General features: G+C 41.0%; 3 protein-coding genes, 2 long non-coding RNA genes and 1 pseudogene across 5 annotated transcripts; 2 read left to right on the plus strand and 4 right to left on the minus strand.

Moving 5' to 3' along the window:
* Nucleotides 1–3,944: 3,944 nt before the first annotated feature.
* LOC145218381 (uncharacterized) lies at nucleotides 3,945–4,640 on the minus strand. The gene is made up of 2 exons (XR_013857583.1): nucleotides 4,122–4,640; nucleotides 3,945–4,057 (listed from the first exon to the last, which is right to left on the minus strand). It is a non-coding gene; the product is annotated as an uncharacterized LOC145218381 (long non-coding RNA).
* Nucleotides 4,641–4,732: 92 nt separating this feature from the next.
* LOC145219702 (uncharacterized) lies at nucleotides 4,733–8,002 on the minus strand. Its single transcript, XM_080087026.1, has one exon. The coding sequence runs from the start codon at nucleotides 8,000–8,002 to the stop codon at nucleotides 4,733–4,735; it is 3,270 nt and encodes a 1,089-aa protein (XP_079943152.1).
* Nucleotides 8,003–9,193: 1,191 nt separating this feature from the next.
* Nucleotides 9,194–9,483, minus strand: LOC145218385 (uncharacterized). The gene is made up of 2 exons (XR_013857586.1): nucleotides 9,377–9,483; nucleotides 9,194–9,312 (listed from the first exon to the last, which is right to left on the minus strand). It is a non-coding gene; the product is annotated as an uncharacterized LOC145218385 (long non-coding RNA).
* Nucleotides 9,484–10,558: 1,075 nt separating this feature from the next.
* LOC145219703 (uncharacterized) lies at nucleotides 10,559–11,286 on the plus strand. Its single transcript, XM_080087027.1, has 2 exons — nucleotides 10,559–10,899; nucleotides 10,963–11,286. The coding sequence occupies exons 1-2, from the start codon at nucleotides 10,726–10,728 to the stop codon at nucleotides 11,284–11,286; spliced, it is 498 nt and encodes a 165-aa protein (XP_079943153.1). The 5' UTR covers nucleotides 10,559–10,725.
* A 358-nt stretch (nucleotides 11,287–11,644) lies between these two features.
* LOC145218367 (uncharacterized) lies at nucleotides 11,645–12,843 on the minus strand. Its single transcript, XM_080085775.1, has one exon. The coding sequence runs from the start codon at nucleotides 12,671–12,673 to the stop codon at nucleotides 11,840–11,842; it is 834 nt and encodes a 277-aa protein (XP_079941901.1). The 5' UTR covers nucleotides 12,674–12,843; the 3' UTR covers nucleotides 11,645–11,839.
* Nucleotides 12,844–14,480: 1,637 nt separating this feature from the next.
* LOC145218379 (uncharacterized) lies at nucleotides 14,481–15,265 on the plus strand (annotated as a pseudogene).
* Nucleotides 15,266–15,390: the final 125 nt, after the last annotated feature.

A 15,390-nucleotide genomic window follows, 5' to 3' on the forward strand; every position in this document is an offset into this window, starting at 1 on the left:
TTCTTGTTGGATTTATGTCTTAAATATATATGAACGCACGTAAACTATTTATATTGCACAATAAAACATTTATTACCATTCAGTCGCGATTTATTTCACCACTAACCTAATAAACGTATTCCCAGCACACCTACACTGACACACATCACAGTCAGTCTACGCATATTTATTGGTTATTACACACTGGAATAGATGCGTCCTATTAAACTACAAATCATATCTGCAAAAATCGCTATAAAATTGCTTGAAACAAGATTTATCGACTTTTTCCACTCTCTCCCCATTGCCCGCAATGCATTTTTGGGGCTTGCTTTTACAGCCGCCATTACGCTTCAATTTGCTTCAAACTCACCCAACCGTTCAACGGAGTAGCGCAATCCAGTGTTTATAGAGATCAGTGGTCAAAACCCATATATGTGAACCTATATGTTAACGCACAAGCTAACTGTTTCGTTTTGCAGTGTTTGTGCGCGCGTAACAATATCTGTTTGCTACTGGTTGTCTAACAATACGCGTTAAATACACAAATAAAACTCCGCGTCTCGAGAAAACACAGCATTCGATGCTACGTGTGAACGTGGGAAGTTTCATTTGCTTGAACTGTGTATATAATATGCAAGGAACTAACTAACAACATAAAGTCGAATGTCGTGACTCGTGGGACAGAAAAAGTGGCATTTTATTTCAAATTTAACTATGTTCGTTTTATGTTTGACTCCCAGTGTTTGTTTTTTTCTGTGAAAATTTGAAATTGTTTCGAATTGACTTTATAGTGGTAAAGGCTGGCGACCCCTGACATAAGTGCTTATTGTTTCAAGGATAGTGAGAGTAGTCAGCTTAGCCCAGCGGTTCTGAAACTGTGGTACGCGTACCACCAGTGGTACGCCGGAACTTTTCAGGTGGTACGCGAGTAATTTTCTGTGAGACCTAATTTAAGTCTGATTTAAAATTGCTCCCCGACTGACCCAACTGATCAGTCCTGGTTGGGGCGAAACTCGTTTTCTGGTGCTGCCCCCACAAACTTTAGCCTTTACTGAACATATATAAGTTGGCAATATATTGAAAAGCTACATTTCTAGTTTTCTAGCCACTTGTTTTGTGTAGAAAAACAAGTAATACAAATCTTAATTAGCAACTCCATTGTGACGTAATTTTTGTTACGCAATAATGTACACGAGTGTAAAGAGCAGACGGCATCATTTGTGTATTTTGTTTACTTGCACAGCGACGGGCCAAACACAATAACGTTCAGTAATAATGTGAAAAACAAAAACACACGTGGCACAGCTTCGAAACGAAGTGGTTGTAAATACGGTAAAACACAACAGGAATATAGAAAAAAAATTAATAGAAAAAATAGATATAAATCAGTCGAGAAAGGTCGAAGTATTTCAGTTCGACAACAAAAATTGTCATGTTTCATTTAAGTAAATTTAGTCACAGTCAGCGTTTTCAACATATTCTATGACACTTCACAGATTATTGTCACACAAAAAAACTAGCCATATAGCTTTTTATTGGTATCATAACTAACAAATTTAACAACCACATTACATTGTAAAAGTTTGATGGCTACACTAGCCAATGCGGCCGATCTCTCGTCACCAGCTGCACTGATGAGACCTTATAGGTCGAAACAGTGTGCACTGTCTGCAGCTTCACATTACATTGGTTTCAGAACTTGTTCATTTAAACATCTTTCTTGAATTTTTGTGTACAGACTATTAATTGTATTTTAGTTTCTTAACTGCTATAATTGCTGTTTGCTGGCAAATAGCTTAAAATTTCCTTTTTTAAGTGCAAAACGCCTTCAAGCTTTAAAATTTACAACACTCTCACTTAAATTTAAACCATATTATTAAATCTTGTGCTTCCTTTTTACAACCAAAATGAATCATAAAGTTATAGTTTGGGCATGATAATTGATAGCTTCTTCCTTGATTCCAAATGACAACTGAGAAACTGTTTTTCTATTTAGTACTAGCACTGCAAGTGCAGGTCTTTTGGAAATATTGGTGTTCCTCAGAAAAATTGGCATCTTTTTCAGTGTTCAAAAGAACTGTTTTGCCTTTGAAGGAATCATGGAAACAGCAAAAAGGATTTTTCATCCTAGTAATTTAACTTGTCAAAACATCATCTCTAGATTAATTATTTTCAAAGTAATCATGAACATCAGATCTACAGAAACATTTTCATTTGAGTAACTAGCTTTTCTTTGTCACTACTATCTTGTCTGTAGAATGTTCATTCTTAAGAAACACTTCCTGTGAAGCAATTTAGCAGCTACTGTTTAGACCAGTGGTTCCCAACCTTTCGTGGACCATGGCCCCCTTAAAGTAATTTCTTGGCCTCGTGCCCCCCTTCAAGTTACCATGTATGACCTGTGGCCCCCTTAAAATGTAGATAACAATCTCGCGTTGGAGTGCGGTATTAATTTTGGCCTTAAACAGGTCGAATAGAGTAAATGAGCGTGATAAACCTCAATATAAACAAATAGTATGTAAAATAGTCGATTAAATTTGGGAATAAAGTTAAAGTGAAAACGACTTTTAGTGGGTGTTTCTTGTGAAAATACGCCCGTGGCCCCCCGGAACACAGCTCGTGGCCCTGGTTGGGAACCACTGGTTTAGACAAACAGTACATGTCCATTATATCAATACAAATGATTGCACTTGGTTGCAAATACTGTCCACATGGTGTGTTAAGAAATCCACACTTTAAATTGTCTTCACTCTTTTTTTGTCTTCATTTCAAAATTCCTGTTGCTTGCAGTTGTTTGTTCTGCATTTGATATTGCCTGAATTTCAGTGAGGCATTTAACTTCACAGTCACAAATTTAATTTTTCTTTGGTAGCATTAGGAACTAAAACTGAGTATTTCTTGTTGTTGCTTATTCCTGCATGACATTGGAGAAGCAGATGTTTTTCCCATACTTTCATAAATCTTTTTAATTCAGTTATTTATTATAAAGGTTAATTGTGACTTTTAAAGATGTTAGATGACCTTTTTTATCTTTTTCAAGGTGTAGATACACTTATTTAATTCAATGATAACTGTAAAAACTGAAACCCACTTACAGTCATCTTGAAAAGTCACGACTAACAGTCAAACAATAAATTTAATGATAGCAAAATAATTATTTAACTGCACTCACTGTCGAACTTAAAAACACAGTACACGGGTTTGCCTTTGGAGCTCACTGACGCGAAGCAGACAACACAACTAGCGCTACGTCACGGGAGGGGCTGCGCGAGCCACAGCCCCCTCTCGCCTATTTCGCCCGGCATGTAGCTTTTCCAAGTGCGCATGCGCACAACTGAAAACGTCATGAAACGTTACGAAACTGGAGCTGCAGCTCCGCCATAGATAACTTATTATTTAAAAAAAAAAATTTTTAAACAACGTAATGTGGCTCTGTCTCGAGCTTTTTTACGTTCAATTCAAAATATTTTCGCAGTAGTAAAGCTGTAATGTTGTAGAATTTTTCAACTATTTTCGAAAACTGCAAAAAAGAATGGAAAAAATAGGTTAGAAAAGGAGTTATTGTATGAGGCGTATGCGCATGTCCTGGCAGTTTCTTAAGAAGGGGATATTTAGAAACCAGTTTTTGATGGTATTAAGTATGACAATGGGCGATATTTTTTCTTGTTAGTTTGAAATATTTTTGCATTAGAAAAACTAATAGTTGGTTTAGATGGTTTATCTGAATTTTATCGGTTTTGATCCATGTTTTTTAGTTGTACTAGTGAATAAGTGATTACGTATAGGAGTTAAGACAATGTATGCAGCCTGGAAAATCGTTGATTTGAAGAAAGAACTGGCGAAAAGAGGGGCCAAAACTTCTGGCAAAAAAAAAGTGTAGACTCTGAACGGCCGACCTGCAAGGCTGAGCCTCACAAAGGGGTTTGTCACGTTGAAACACGCCCCGCCCTTTCCCACACAAATCACACTTCCCGAATCTCGTGTAATAATCCACAGCGACAACAACCACAACGTCGTACACAATTTAGGAACGGATAGAACAGGGTTGAGAACGAACGGAGACGGGAACGGTTTTCTAAACAAGAAAACGAAACACATTGACATATGTTAACGCCCAAAAATGCCAATGACTAACTTACCAACTATTTTGCGACACAGGTCAACAGGTACAGTACACGTATCAACAGTTGCAAGACGATGAAACAATCGCTGCAATCACTATAGGAAAATACAGCATGCCATAAGTCACACATAAAGCCATGAATTAATTTAGGTCACAAATCGAATTAAACACTCACCGACAATCACGGTAAACAGCCTTCACTTGAAGATTAATTAGTCAGTCGTCACAATATTTTATTTAGCCTTATTCGTCTCTAAAAATGCAACACAAACGAATTTACTTAATGCAGTAATAAATCACCTTACTCGACCACGTTGTACAGTAAAATGAACCAATCATTGCAACATACAGACAAAGGCCTTCCAATTTTACTGTTACGCACATGGCGATTGTAACGTCATAGCAGGGGAACAGTGGGACAAATTAATCAGGCGTAACTGAACGTGGAGATGTAACATACCCCCACCTAAATGTATGACCCGGGTAAATACATTTCACACACAAACAAACATCGAACGTTCAACGAAATTCAATAAACAAACAGCGCGCCACATTAAGCATCGCTTTCAGCGGCGACAATCGTAGACAATGTTTCGTCGGAAACAACTTGCTGTGTCATCAGAGACGTCAGAATGCGCCGGATGGAGCGCACCATTCGTTCCCACGCACCTCCCATATGACTGTCTGTCGGGGATTGAACGACCAACGAATTCCGCTTTGTTTCAGGTACTCCTCAATGTGTACTTGGTTCCAAGACTGCAGTGATTCTCTCAGTATCCGTTCTGCACCGACAAAGTTCGTCCCATTGTCGGAATATATATTTACAGGATTTCCACGCCGGCCAATGAAACGACTAAGCGTGTCGATGAACGAGTCTGTAGATAGGCTGTGGGCAACTTCGATATGGACAGCTCGAATCGAAAGGCAGGTAAACACTGCTCCATACCGTTTCACTATGCTCCGTCCCTGCTTAACTGGAAAGGGACCGAAATAATCAACCCCTACGTGTGAAAACGGGGGCTCGTCCGGATGCAATCTTGCTGAAGGAAGGTCTGCCATCATCTGTACTCCAGCAGAAGCATTTCGTCTTTTGCAGAACAGGCAACTCCCAATCACTCGACGTACGGCTACTCCACCTTTAAGTATCCAAAACCTTTGGCGCAGCGACGACCAAGTGTGGCCCATTCCAGAATGTCCGACAAGACGGTGATGTCTTTCGATAACCAAGTCAGTAAAATGACATGAATGTGGCAGCAGAATCGGATGCTTGGCATCGTACGGGATAAAAGCCTTTTCTAATCGACCACCAACTCGAAGCACGGAGTCAACGACAATTGGATTTAGTTTGAACATGTGACGTTTCACAGAGGTCTTCGAAAGAGAGCCCTCCTCCAACGCAGCAAGCTCAGGGCTGAAATGCTTTCGCTGCACATATTTAATCAACTCTAGTTCGGCAGTATTTAATTCTTCAACGGATAATGATCCACGATTATGGAGCACAGCTTTGTCACGCCGAACACGCGACAGTAAAAATTTCTTATATCGAAGCAGCCAGGCGATACTCTTTTTCAAACGATGCAACGAAGAGTACCGATGGATGATCCTCTCAACAATGGACTGCTTCTCTAAAACCATATGTATGGAGACTTCCTGCCTTTTTACGGGACTGAACTCAGGAGGCAAGTCGGGTAAAACAATCGGACTCACAGGCCAGTGATCCTCAGACTCCAACAAAAACTGCGGACGGCGCAACCAGCGGCCAGTCGTCACTAACGCCTCTGACGACAACCCACGTGACGCCTCGTCCGCCGGATTGAGCTTTGAAGGAACATGTCTCCAGCTTGAAGGATCGCTTTGCCTTTCAATCCTTGCAATTCGATTAGCAACGAACGTAGGGAATCTTTTCTTGGAATTCCTGATGCTCTGTAGGACGGCAGTTGAGTCTGTCCAGAACACAGACCGATGCACTGGCAAGCCAAGCTCTCGTCGCATCATTTCATCTAGCTTCACGGATAAAACTGCCGCTGTCAGTTCCAGTCTTGGAATTGACACTGTTTTCAGCGGCGCTAGTCGACACTTGCCAACAAGAAACACGCAGTGAACACGCGAACCGACGTCGAATATCCTCAGATAACACACAGCTCCGTAGGCCACGGAGGAAGCATCTGCAAAGTGGTGTAACTCCCAACTTTGCACATCGCCGAAATCATCGGGCTTAAAACAACGAGGAAGACACAGGTCATGAAGCTTCGGTAAACGCCCAAGCCATTCGCTCCATTGTGTTGCTTCCGATTCCAAAATGCGGTCGTCCCAGCCAACTCCACGTTTGCACAAACCTTGGAGTAATAGTTTGGCTCCAAGCGTGCACGGCGCAACGAATCCAAGAGGGTCGTACAGTGAACTCAATGCAGAAAGAAGTCCTCTTCGAGTCTTCGCCGTTTCAGGAAGGTTGACCTTAAATCCAAACGTATCGTCATGCACGTTCCAGTGGACACCAAGCACTCTCTCTGTGACGTCATCACTCAAGCTTTTGTTTTGCACTGCCTTTGACCTCTCTTCTTCAGGAATTTTTGACAGGATCTTCTGGTTGTTACTGAGCCATTTAGTCAAGTGGAATCCTCCGCGTAACAACAAATCTGAAATCTCTTTGGTCATTTGAATTCCCTCCTCTGTAGATGCAACCGAAGTCAGGCAGTCGTCCACGTAAAAATTTCTTCTGACGACCGAAGACGCCTGTGCATTGAAATCTTGACCAAAATCCAAGGCTGTTTGCTTCAAGCAAAAACTCGCGCAACTAGGGGATGAAGTCGCCCCGAACAGGTGCACAGACATTTGATGCGCTGTTGGTTCATTTGTCAAATCACCTCCAGGCCACCACAGAAATCGCAAGGCATCCCTGTCCTCAGGGGTAACACGAATCTGGTGGAACATCGATTCTATATCTGCCACTAAAGCGTACCGCTCTTTGCGAAATCGAGTCAAAATACGCACCAAACTATTTACGAGATCCGGGCCCTGCATCAGCACATCATTGAGAGAAACGCCCTTGTGCTTTGCAGCGCAATCAAAAACTACACGAACCTTGTCTGGCTTACGGGGATGAAGTACAGGATGGTGTGGTAAATACCAGCAAACACCATCAACCGATTCGATTTTTTCTCGAGGTATCTCTCTTGCGTACCCTTTCTCGAGGTAGGACTGCATTGTGCTCACGTACTTTTTCTTCAGCGATTGATTCTTCTCCAGGCGTCGCTTCCAGTACGTCAGCCGTCTTTCGCCCATCGGCTTGTTATCTGGCAAACAAGCTGAGCTTTCTCTCCACGGCAACGGCAGCTCATAGTGACCTTCCACCATTTTCACGTCTTTTTGCATGATACCATACGTCTTTCTGTCTTCGCGCGATGTGGGAAAATCTAGAACAGCAGTTTCGTCCCCGAAATCTGTCTCCCACAGACTAGAGATTTGCTTCTGTAAAGAGCTGTCTCTAGACTTCACGAAGTTCACCTGATACCTCGATGATGCACACGGAAGGAGTGAAGGGCCAAATAATGTCCATCCAAAAGGTGTCTTGACAGCAAACGGTTTCCCTTTTGGACCACGACGCATCTCCTCAATGAACAAGGCGTCTGGATTATCCAGACCAATCAGCAATGTTACAGTTCCTTTCTCGATTAAGGGAAAATCCAAGTCACGTAAATGTGGGGCACCCCTGAATGCTTCTTTGCTAAAAATCGGATTAGGACGAACGGGGATTTCACCAACGGTTATTACTTTAGGGAGAAATATATCATCTCCGCCACCTACTGGAGAAACAGAGAAACTCACTGAAACTGCCGTATGCTCTTTGGCTTCATCTGTCAGTGTTTGTAAAACAATCTCCTTAGTTTTACCTTTCATGTCCAGGGCTTCAATCAACCTTTAGTTACTTTACAGAAGGTTCCGGTAGAGCCGATATCCAAAAATGCGTAAGTTAAAACTTTCCAGCCTTCGTATTTTACCTCGACCGGTACGAGGCATTGATACACGTCGTCGTAACCACATTCGCCAGCGTTGTCACTGATTATGAAGCGACCTTTTGCGGCTCAGCTGGTGTCGCTTGTGACTCTGGCTTTGCGGCTGGAGCAGGCCTATGCAGCAATGTGTGGTGGTAGTGACTCGAACAGTCGTTTTCTTCGCAGGCAGCTCGAACAGTCGTTTTCTTCCTGCGCTACTATGGGATTATTCCTATTTTGACAATCGTATTGCGGAGTAGCATAGATAGGAGGCTGATGACTTACTTTAGGCAGCTCCTGCTTGTCACAACGCGGTACAGGTTTTGGACATTCGTTAACCGTTTGTACAAAAGGCCTCTCTACGGTTGGGGGACAAACGAATTCCGCTTCAAATTTACCTTCCCATCCGCGAGCTTCGATTTCGGCTAATTCGGCTTGACGTTGTACCTCGCGAATTTCGGCGTCGGCAGCCAACTGGCGCTCTGTCTCGCGCAAGTTCTGTTCTTTCGACTTTTTTGAAACAACTGGTGGCGGCAGGGACGTAGAATGCTCGGCCTTTTCAATCCATTCAGCAACCCTGGCATCGAACTCAGTCTTCTCCTCAGCGTATCGCTTTAACAAATCCTTATCAAGATCTTCATTTTCAGATAAATTGGAAGTTATATGTTCCACAAGAAGTCGGTATCTTCCATCGACAATTCGCACCGACGAATGCACACAAACCAAGTTTTTGGGACTGACCATTAATCGTTCCGTTCGGGTGTAGGCTTCTTGCAGTGAACGCTGCAATTTGACGAGCTTTTCACCGTTATCCTCCTCAGTCATGTCGGTATTCATTTTTCTTCACCGAGCAACAGCTTCTCTCCGACAAGGAAGAGTAGAAAGCTTCTCTCAGTCAGCGACAGTAGAAACTTTATTTTCAACGAGAAACAGTTGAAAACTACTGTTTCGACAAGCAAAAGTTGAAAACTTTATTTTCAACGAGCAGTAGTTGAAAAGTTCTTTATGTAGACTCTGAACGGACGACCTGCAAGGCTGAGCCTCACAAAGGGGTTTGTCACGTTGAAACACGCCCCGCCCTTTCCCACACAAATCACACTTCCCGAATCTCGTGTAATAATCCACAGCGACAACAGCGGCAACAACCACAACGTCGTACACAATTTAGGAACGGATAGAACAGGGTTGAGAACGAACGGAGACGGGAACGGTTTTCTAAACAAGAAAACGAAACACATTGACATATGTTAACGCCCAAAAATGCCAATGACTAACTTACCAACTATTTTGCGACACAGGTCAACAGGTACAGTACACGTATCAACAGTTGCAAGACGATGAAACAATCGCTGCAATGACTATAGGAAACTACAGCATGCCATAAGTCACACATAAAGCCATGAACGGTAAACAGCCTTCACTTGAAGATTAATTAGTCAGTCGTCACAATATTTTATTTAGCCTTATTTGTCTCTAAAAATGCAACACAAACGAATTTACTTAATGCAGTAATAAATCACCTTACTCGACCACGTTGTACAGTAAAATGAACCAAAAAACTTCCAATTTTACTGTTACGCACATGGCGATTGTAACGTCATAGCAGGGGAACAGTGGGACAAATTAATCATGCGTAACTGAACGTGGAGATGTAACAAGAAGAATTGATTACCCGGTAAACATTATGTTAAGTTTAGTGAGTTAACATGCACTAGCACGACTATACAACATGTTTATACCTTATGGTTCGCAAATTTGCAAGAATGACAACTTTTTGTATATTTACAGCTTAAAAGCCTATGAAAGAAATGATGACTTCACCTGTTCGTTTGTAGACACTGTATCACAGGACACAGTGTTCTGGCCAAAATCTGGATTCAAGCAAGTTAATTGTGACTCAGATATTCCAAATATAACAAGCTCACATATACAAAGTTACTTCAGATTCCGGGCAGCGACTGATAAATTATGTGATGTCAAGTCTATTAAAAAAGGAAAGCTGTTACTTGCTGCAAACCACATTCAGGCATGCAGTGAGCTTTTGCTCAACAATGTGACATTTATTATTGGAATTGTAAAGGCATCTATGAAGAAGCATGTTTGCTACAACATCAATCTTAGTTTAAGTGGTGAAGGAGAAATATTAAATACAACATGTGAATGCCCAGCAGGAAAAGGACCTCATGGGTCATGCAAGCACTTAGCTGCGGTTGCTTTAATATTAGCAGATTTCGTAAAAAGTAATGTGGTACAAGTAAGACCATCATGTACAGAACAATTGCAGTCTTTTCACCAGCCCAGCACATCAAAGCGTAAAAGATTATCTCGGAAACGTAAGCTATAGAATCAGGCACCATTCAGCACAAGTTCTGCCTGAGCACTGTTTTGGTCTGAATTACATGGTTATCACTAAGGGTCATGCATTATATTTCATATAATTCTGGCTTACAGAATTTCATCAATGCAAGTTATGTTGTTTGTTGTTCATTTGTGTTTGGTATGCTGAATATCATGCTGTTATGTTTATAAACTAGCTTTGTATGCTTTGCAGAGAGAGCAGTTTCAGCTTCTTCTTTGTTTAACTCAAGCACCTGTAATGAAGATCCAAGACCATCAAAATATCGGAATATGCCTGGATATTGTGACTATGTATGGAACACAGTGATCAATTATTGCAGCAATTCACAAAAAGATTTATCCATAAGGCACATCTGTGAGCGAGCAGATTTGAGAGTGACTGCAGATGACCATGATTATTGTCTCTTACCATTCTTGGAACACTGGGTAGATAGAGCACAAAGAGTAGGTTTTTTATTGTAAAAGAAATACAAGATGTAATAATGCTATACTCATGTAATTTTGTAGGTTTCTCAGGAGAAGGCAGCAGACATTGAGATGAACACCTTATCACAAAGTGATTGCAGAGCATGGCATGATGAAAGAAAATGGAGGATCACATCATCAAAATTTGGAGAAATAGTTCATGCAACCCACAGGAGAGACATGGAAAAGCTTTGCAAAGCTATATATTCCAACAAAGAAATTCATTCCTCTGCTGTAAACCATGGAAAAATGTATGAATTAATAGCTTTGCAGGAATTTTCTTTGCTTACTGGTTTTGATGTGTTTTCTTGTGGGCTGCACATAAGTGTAGAAGAACCCTATTTGGCTGCCACTCTTATGCAATAGCAGAAGTTAAATGCGGTAGAAATTCTAAAATAGCAGTTGGCAAAGACTTTCCATTTCTTCAATTAGTAGATGGAAAACTTTCCCTTAAAACACACACACAATTATTATTTTCAAATTCAAGGTCAACTTGCAATAACTAGAAAATCACAATGCTATTTTATTGTATATATATTTTGTGACTTTTACATGGAAATAGTAAAACCAGATCCTCAATTTTATGCCACATGTGTGCTTCCCCAGTTAAAAACCTTTTATGAAACACACTGGCGACCATTTCTCGCTAAATGCATTTGTAATTTTGTTTAGGTTTCGTTTCCTATGTAATCTGTTCTGTTATGCATGCTTTTTCAGTGTTCCATTCAAAAGCAATAAAATGTTTTTATTATGCAAGTTCATTCACTACACTTCGACGAAAATTTGTCAACATAAAACAGACAAAAACTATTTTAGATACAAGAGGAAGCAAGCCGTGTGGAATTGTTGACTGCAGAATTTTATAAGTTTTTGCCAGGCCTATCACACGCTCGACATGAATTCTTTTTGATGCAATACGTCAATGTTTTACCACATCTTTTGATGCTAGTTGTGACTGCCCACGAAGCATTGTAGGCGTGTTAACAAACACATCATGCATGGTAAAAAGATCTTGCACCATCATTCCACGATCTGCCATTAGGCTATCTTTCGGTTCAAACCGGGTTGCAGCTTCTAAGTACAATTCACAATCTTCGATAATCTGTCTATCGCTTGCTGCTCCCCCAAAGCTATCACTCACAAATGAAAATGTTCCTCTTTGTGTTATACCCACCATAGTTTTGATTGTGTTTTTATTCTTGTATGTAGAAAATGTACTTGATTGTGAGTTTAGATCAATAGGTCTTTCAATAGGAATTTCTGTTGCATCCAAAATAACTCTTGTAGTTGGAAATTGCTGTTTAAAATTTTGTGGCATGGATTGCTTTACTACTTCAGAAGATGGCCACGTGTTGATTTCTTTTAGCTGATGCCATAAAAATTTAACCCAAGTAGAAAATTTTTTTGAAATGCTTCCCTTAAATATGCCAAATAAGATGCCGAGATCTTGATGATCTTTATTTTGTCGAAGCTTAATGAGGGTAAGGAATAGTTGATTTCTTGGACTCAAAACATTACATTTATAGTTCAAATTTGAAGTAGCAGGACCCAAAATGTTAAAAAACAGATCAAAATGTTCGTAATCATCAAACCCAGTGTAATATTGTACAGCAGAGTTGTCATTTTTAAAGACTTCAAGATTAAAATTTACTTTGTTGCACAACAGCATTGGGCCAGCTGTTTGTGTAGCAACTGTTGCATTTGATTGGCAAATAGCAGATTCATTGGATTCAGATGTTACTTCTGTATCCATAGAACTTGCTGCAATTTCACAAGCTACATCTGGTATCACATCACAGACAGAGCGATTTTGATTTCTTTGTCTTTTGCTTTCTTTTGAGACTGTTTCTCTGAATGAAAATAAAGAAGGTACGGCATTATTTTTCAAATTCCGCTTTCTCCGTCTTCCATGTTGAGTTGTTTTAGCAATAACTAAAACACGAAACATCGTAAGTTAACTATTTGTAGTATCTATAAAATACGAGCCATACTGTCTCCAAAATATTACAAGTTTAGTAAAAGCTTCCGCAGTGTGAAAGTGATTTTGGTTTGTCAATTGAGTTTACTTGCATCAACAACACAAGGTTCAGTTGAAAACGTCCATAAAAAAGGGGATTTTAGGTTCGGCCTGATTCGGCCGAAATTATTCGGCGTCATGGTCGAATATTCGGTTTCGGCCCGAACCTTTTTAGGCGGGTTCGGTGCATCACTAGTAATTACCACCTATAGGGCAACTTTCGTGCAACGCTCAAAACCATTCAGCGTGCACAATCCAAGAACACCAGGGACGGAAAGAGATACAAAAACAGGCGAAAACCATCAACACAATTGCATAACATTCGGGTAGCGGAAGCTTCAGTTCGCTCACGGTTTAAAATTTGTACCTACACCTCGTTGGACCGCGCGGTTGGAGTCAACTGAATGGGTTGAACACGTCAGGAGTGTGGAATGGGGTTTTGTCTAAATGTAATCCAGGACAACAAAATTGTTATGTGCATGTGAGATAAAGACGGAAAAGTGGTTATTCTCAATGAGGTATCGTGAGGTGTGTGACAATCAAGCTGGTGCCATAGACGATGCCATGCCGAAGAAGCATGTAATAGGCATGAAAATTGCTAATGGAAAGTATAAACATATACCAGGCGCTATCGCAAAGTTCTTTTCTGTTCAGGAACCCGCTTGTGCATATCCTCTTTTTAAGACGCACAAGCTGGAAGTGACGCAACTTGGTAACATTTCGATTGAAGATATACCTGTCAGACTTGTGCAGGCTTCAGGCAACATTACAAACACACGTGTAACCGCGTTTCTTCAACCGATCAGTGCGGAATTTTGCCATACTTCGGTAGATGAGCTTTGCAAAGGCAGCAGACAGTATATCAACAGCTTACTTGACTGGGAAGAGGCTAACATTAACAGCATACCAGAACAGCTAGATACAAACCCTCTGCATATTGTTGCAGCTGACGTTGTATCGCTATACCCCAACATCAAACATTCTCTCATAAAGTCTTCGCTGGAAAATGCACTAAATAACCACTCCACGTACTCTGATAAACTCGAACAGATTATCATCCAACTTACAACCTTTACTGTTACCAACGTGTTCACGCAGTTCCAGAAACACTTTTATGGAATAAAAAATGGCATAGCAACCGGCGACAACCACAGCCATGCATCACATTATTTCTGGAATCGCCCCAGTTCTGTCTCAAGCGCAAATCTTCAAGAGATTTATTGATGACATTGTTTTTATTTGCGTTGGTAAGGTGTCCTAGCGAATTAATCATGCCCTCAAACATCAATTTGCGCTATTTGGGTTAAACCTAACCTTGCGCACGTTACACACAAATGAAGACAACAAGAGATTGGAATTTTAAGATGTGCTTCACAGAACAACGCCAGCACATCCCTATCGGTTTGTAACGTGTAGCTACACCAAGCCAACCAGCAACAATCGTTTGTTTTTACATGGATGATTGCACCATGCGCCTGCAACTTTTCGTTCCATTGTACTGGCTGAAGCGATTCGGCTGAGATATCTTAACCAGTTGTACGTAGATTACAAAAACAGCCTAAAAAGGTTGCAGTTAAAGGCGAGCTGCTCGGGTTTGGCAAAAGAATGACTGCTGCTGTAGTTAAAAAGGCAAAAGCTTGGAAAGATCAGCGTTACGAATACAAAAGGCATTCCAAGAACAGTACGTGTGAAAAGGAAAGAACAAAGAAACTCGTTTGGGCCACGGAATTTCCAGCGCTACTGCACCTCACAGATAAAGAAAACCTAACTGTATGGTGACATATAAACGACGCCCCTCCCTACAACAACTGTTTTTACGCCCCAGGAAACTTGCTTTAGGGCGACTAAACCATTGCGCTCCATCAGGATGCTATCCTTGCGGGCATTGTGCTCTATGTGGCAACCATGGAAACCACAAAACCGGCATGGTTAAACATACCGCAGTTCTACAAACCTGGATGCGCAGATTTAAAATCTTGCAACATCTCACATGCAGAAGTTATGGCATTTACGTCGCCACTTGCAACTTATGCCAAGAACAATATGTAGACCAGACAAAAAATCGGTTTGCAACTCGGTGGTCGGGTCACCGTGCCATTTGGGCGAAGTTTGATACTTCGCAGAGCGATGATGGGACGGCGCTTTTACACTATTATAAAGAACGACATCCAAACGAGTTTGCGAAGAAGCCATCAATTGAAATTGCTATTGTGTCGTGTTTGTTGAACAGCCACGTACTGCTGACCTGGATTTAGCCGAAGACAAATGGCTAAATAAAATCAATGCAAAATAAACATTAAAAAAATGTTTTTACCGAGGTGTAAGTAACGTGTGTTTTTCCTTCGCCTTTTACACTTTTATGTTTGGTGCGTTTCTTATCTTTCATTGCGTGTCCAGTCAGTTTAGTCTGTTGGGCTTTCAGTTAAGGATTGATTTTTTGTGCAAAGGAACCA

Source organism: Phallusia mammillata, chromosome 3 (assembly GCF_965637545.1).
Source record: "Phallusia mammillata chromosome 3, kaPhaMamm4.hap1.1, whole genome shotgun sequence".
In the NCBI taxonomy this organism is placed as follows: domain Eukaryota; kingdom Metazoa; phylum Chordata; class Ascidiacea; order Phlebobranchia; family Ascidiidae; genus Phallusia; species Phallusia mammillata.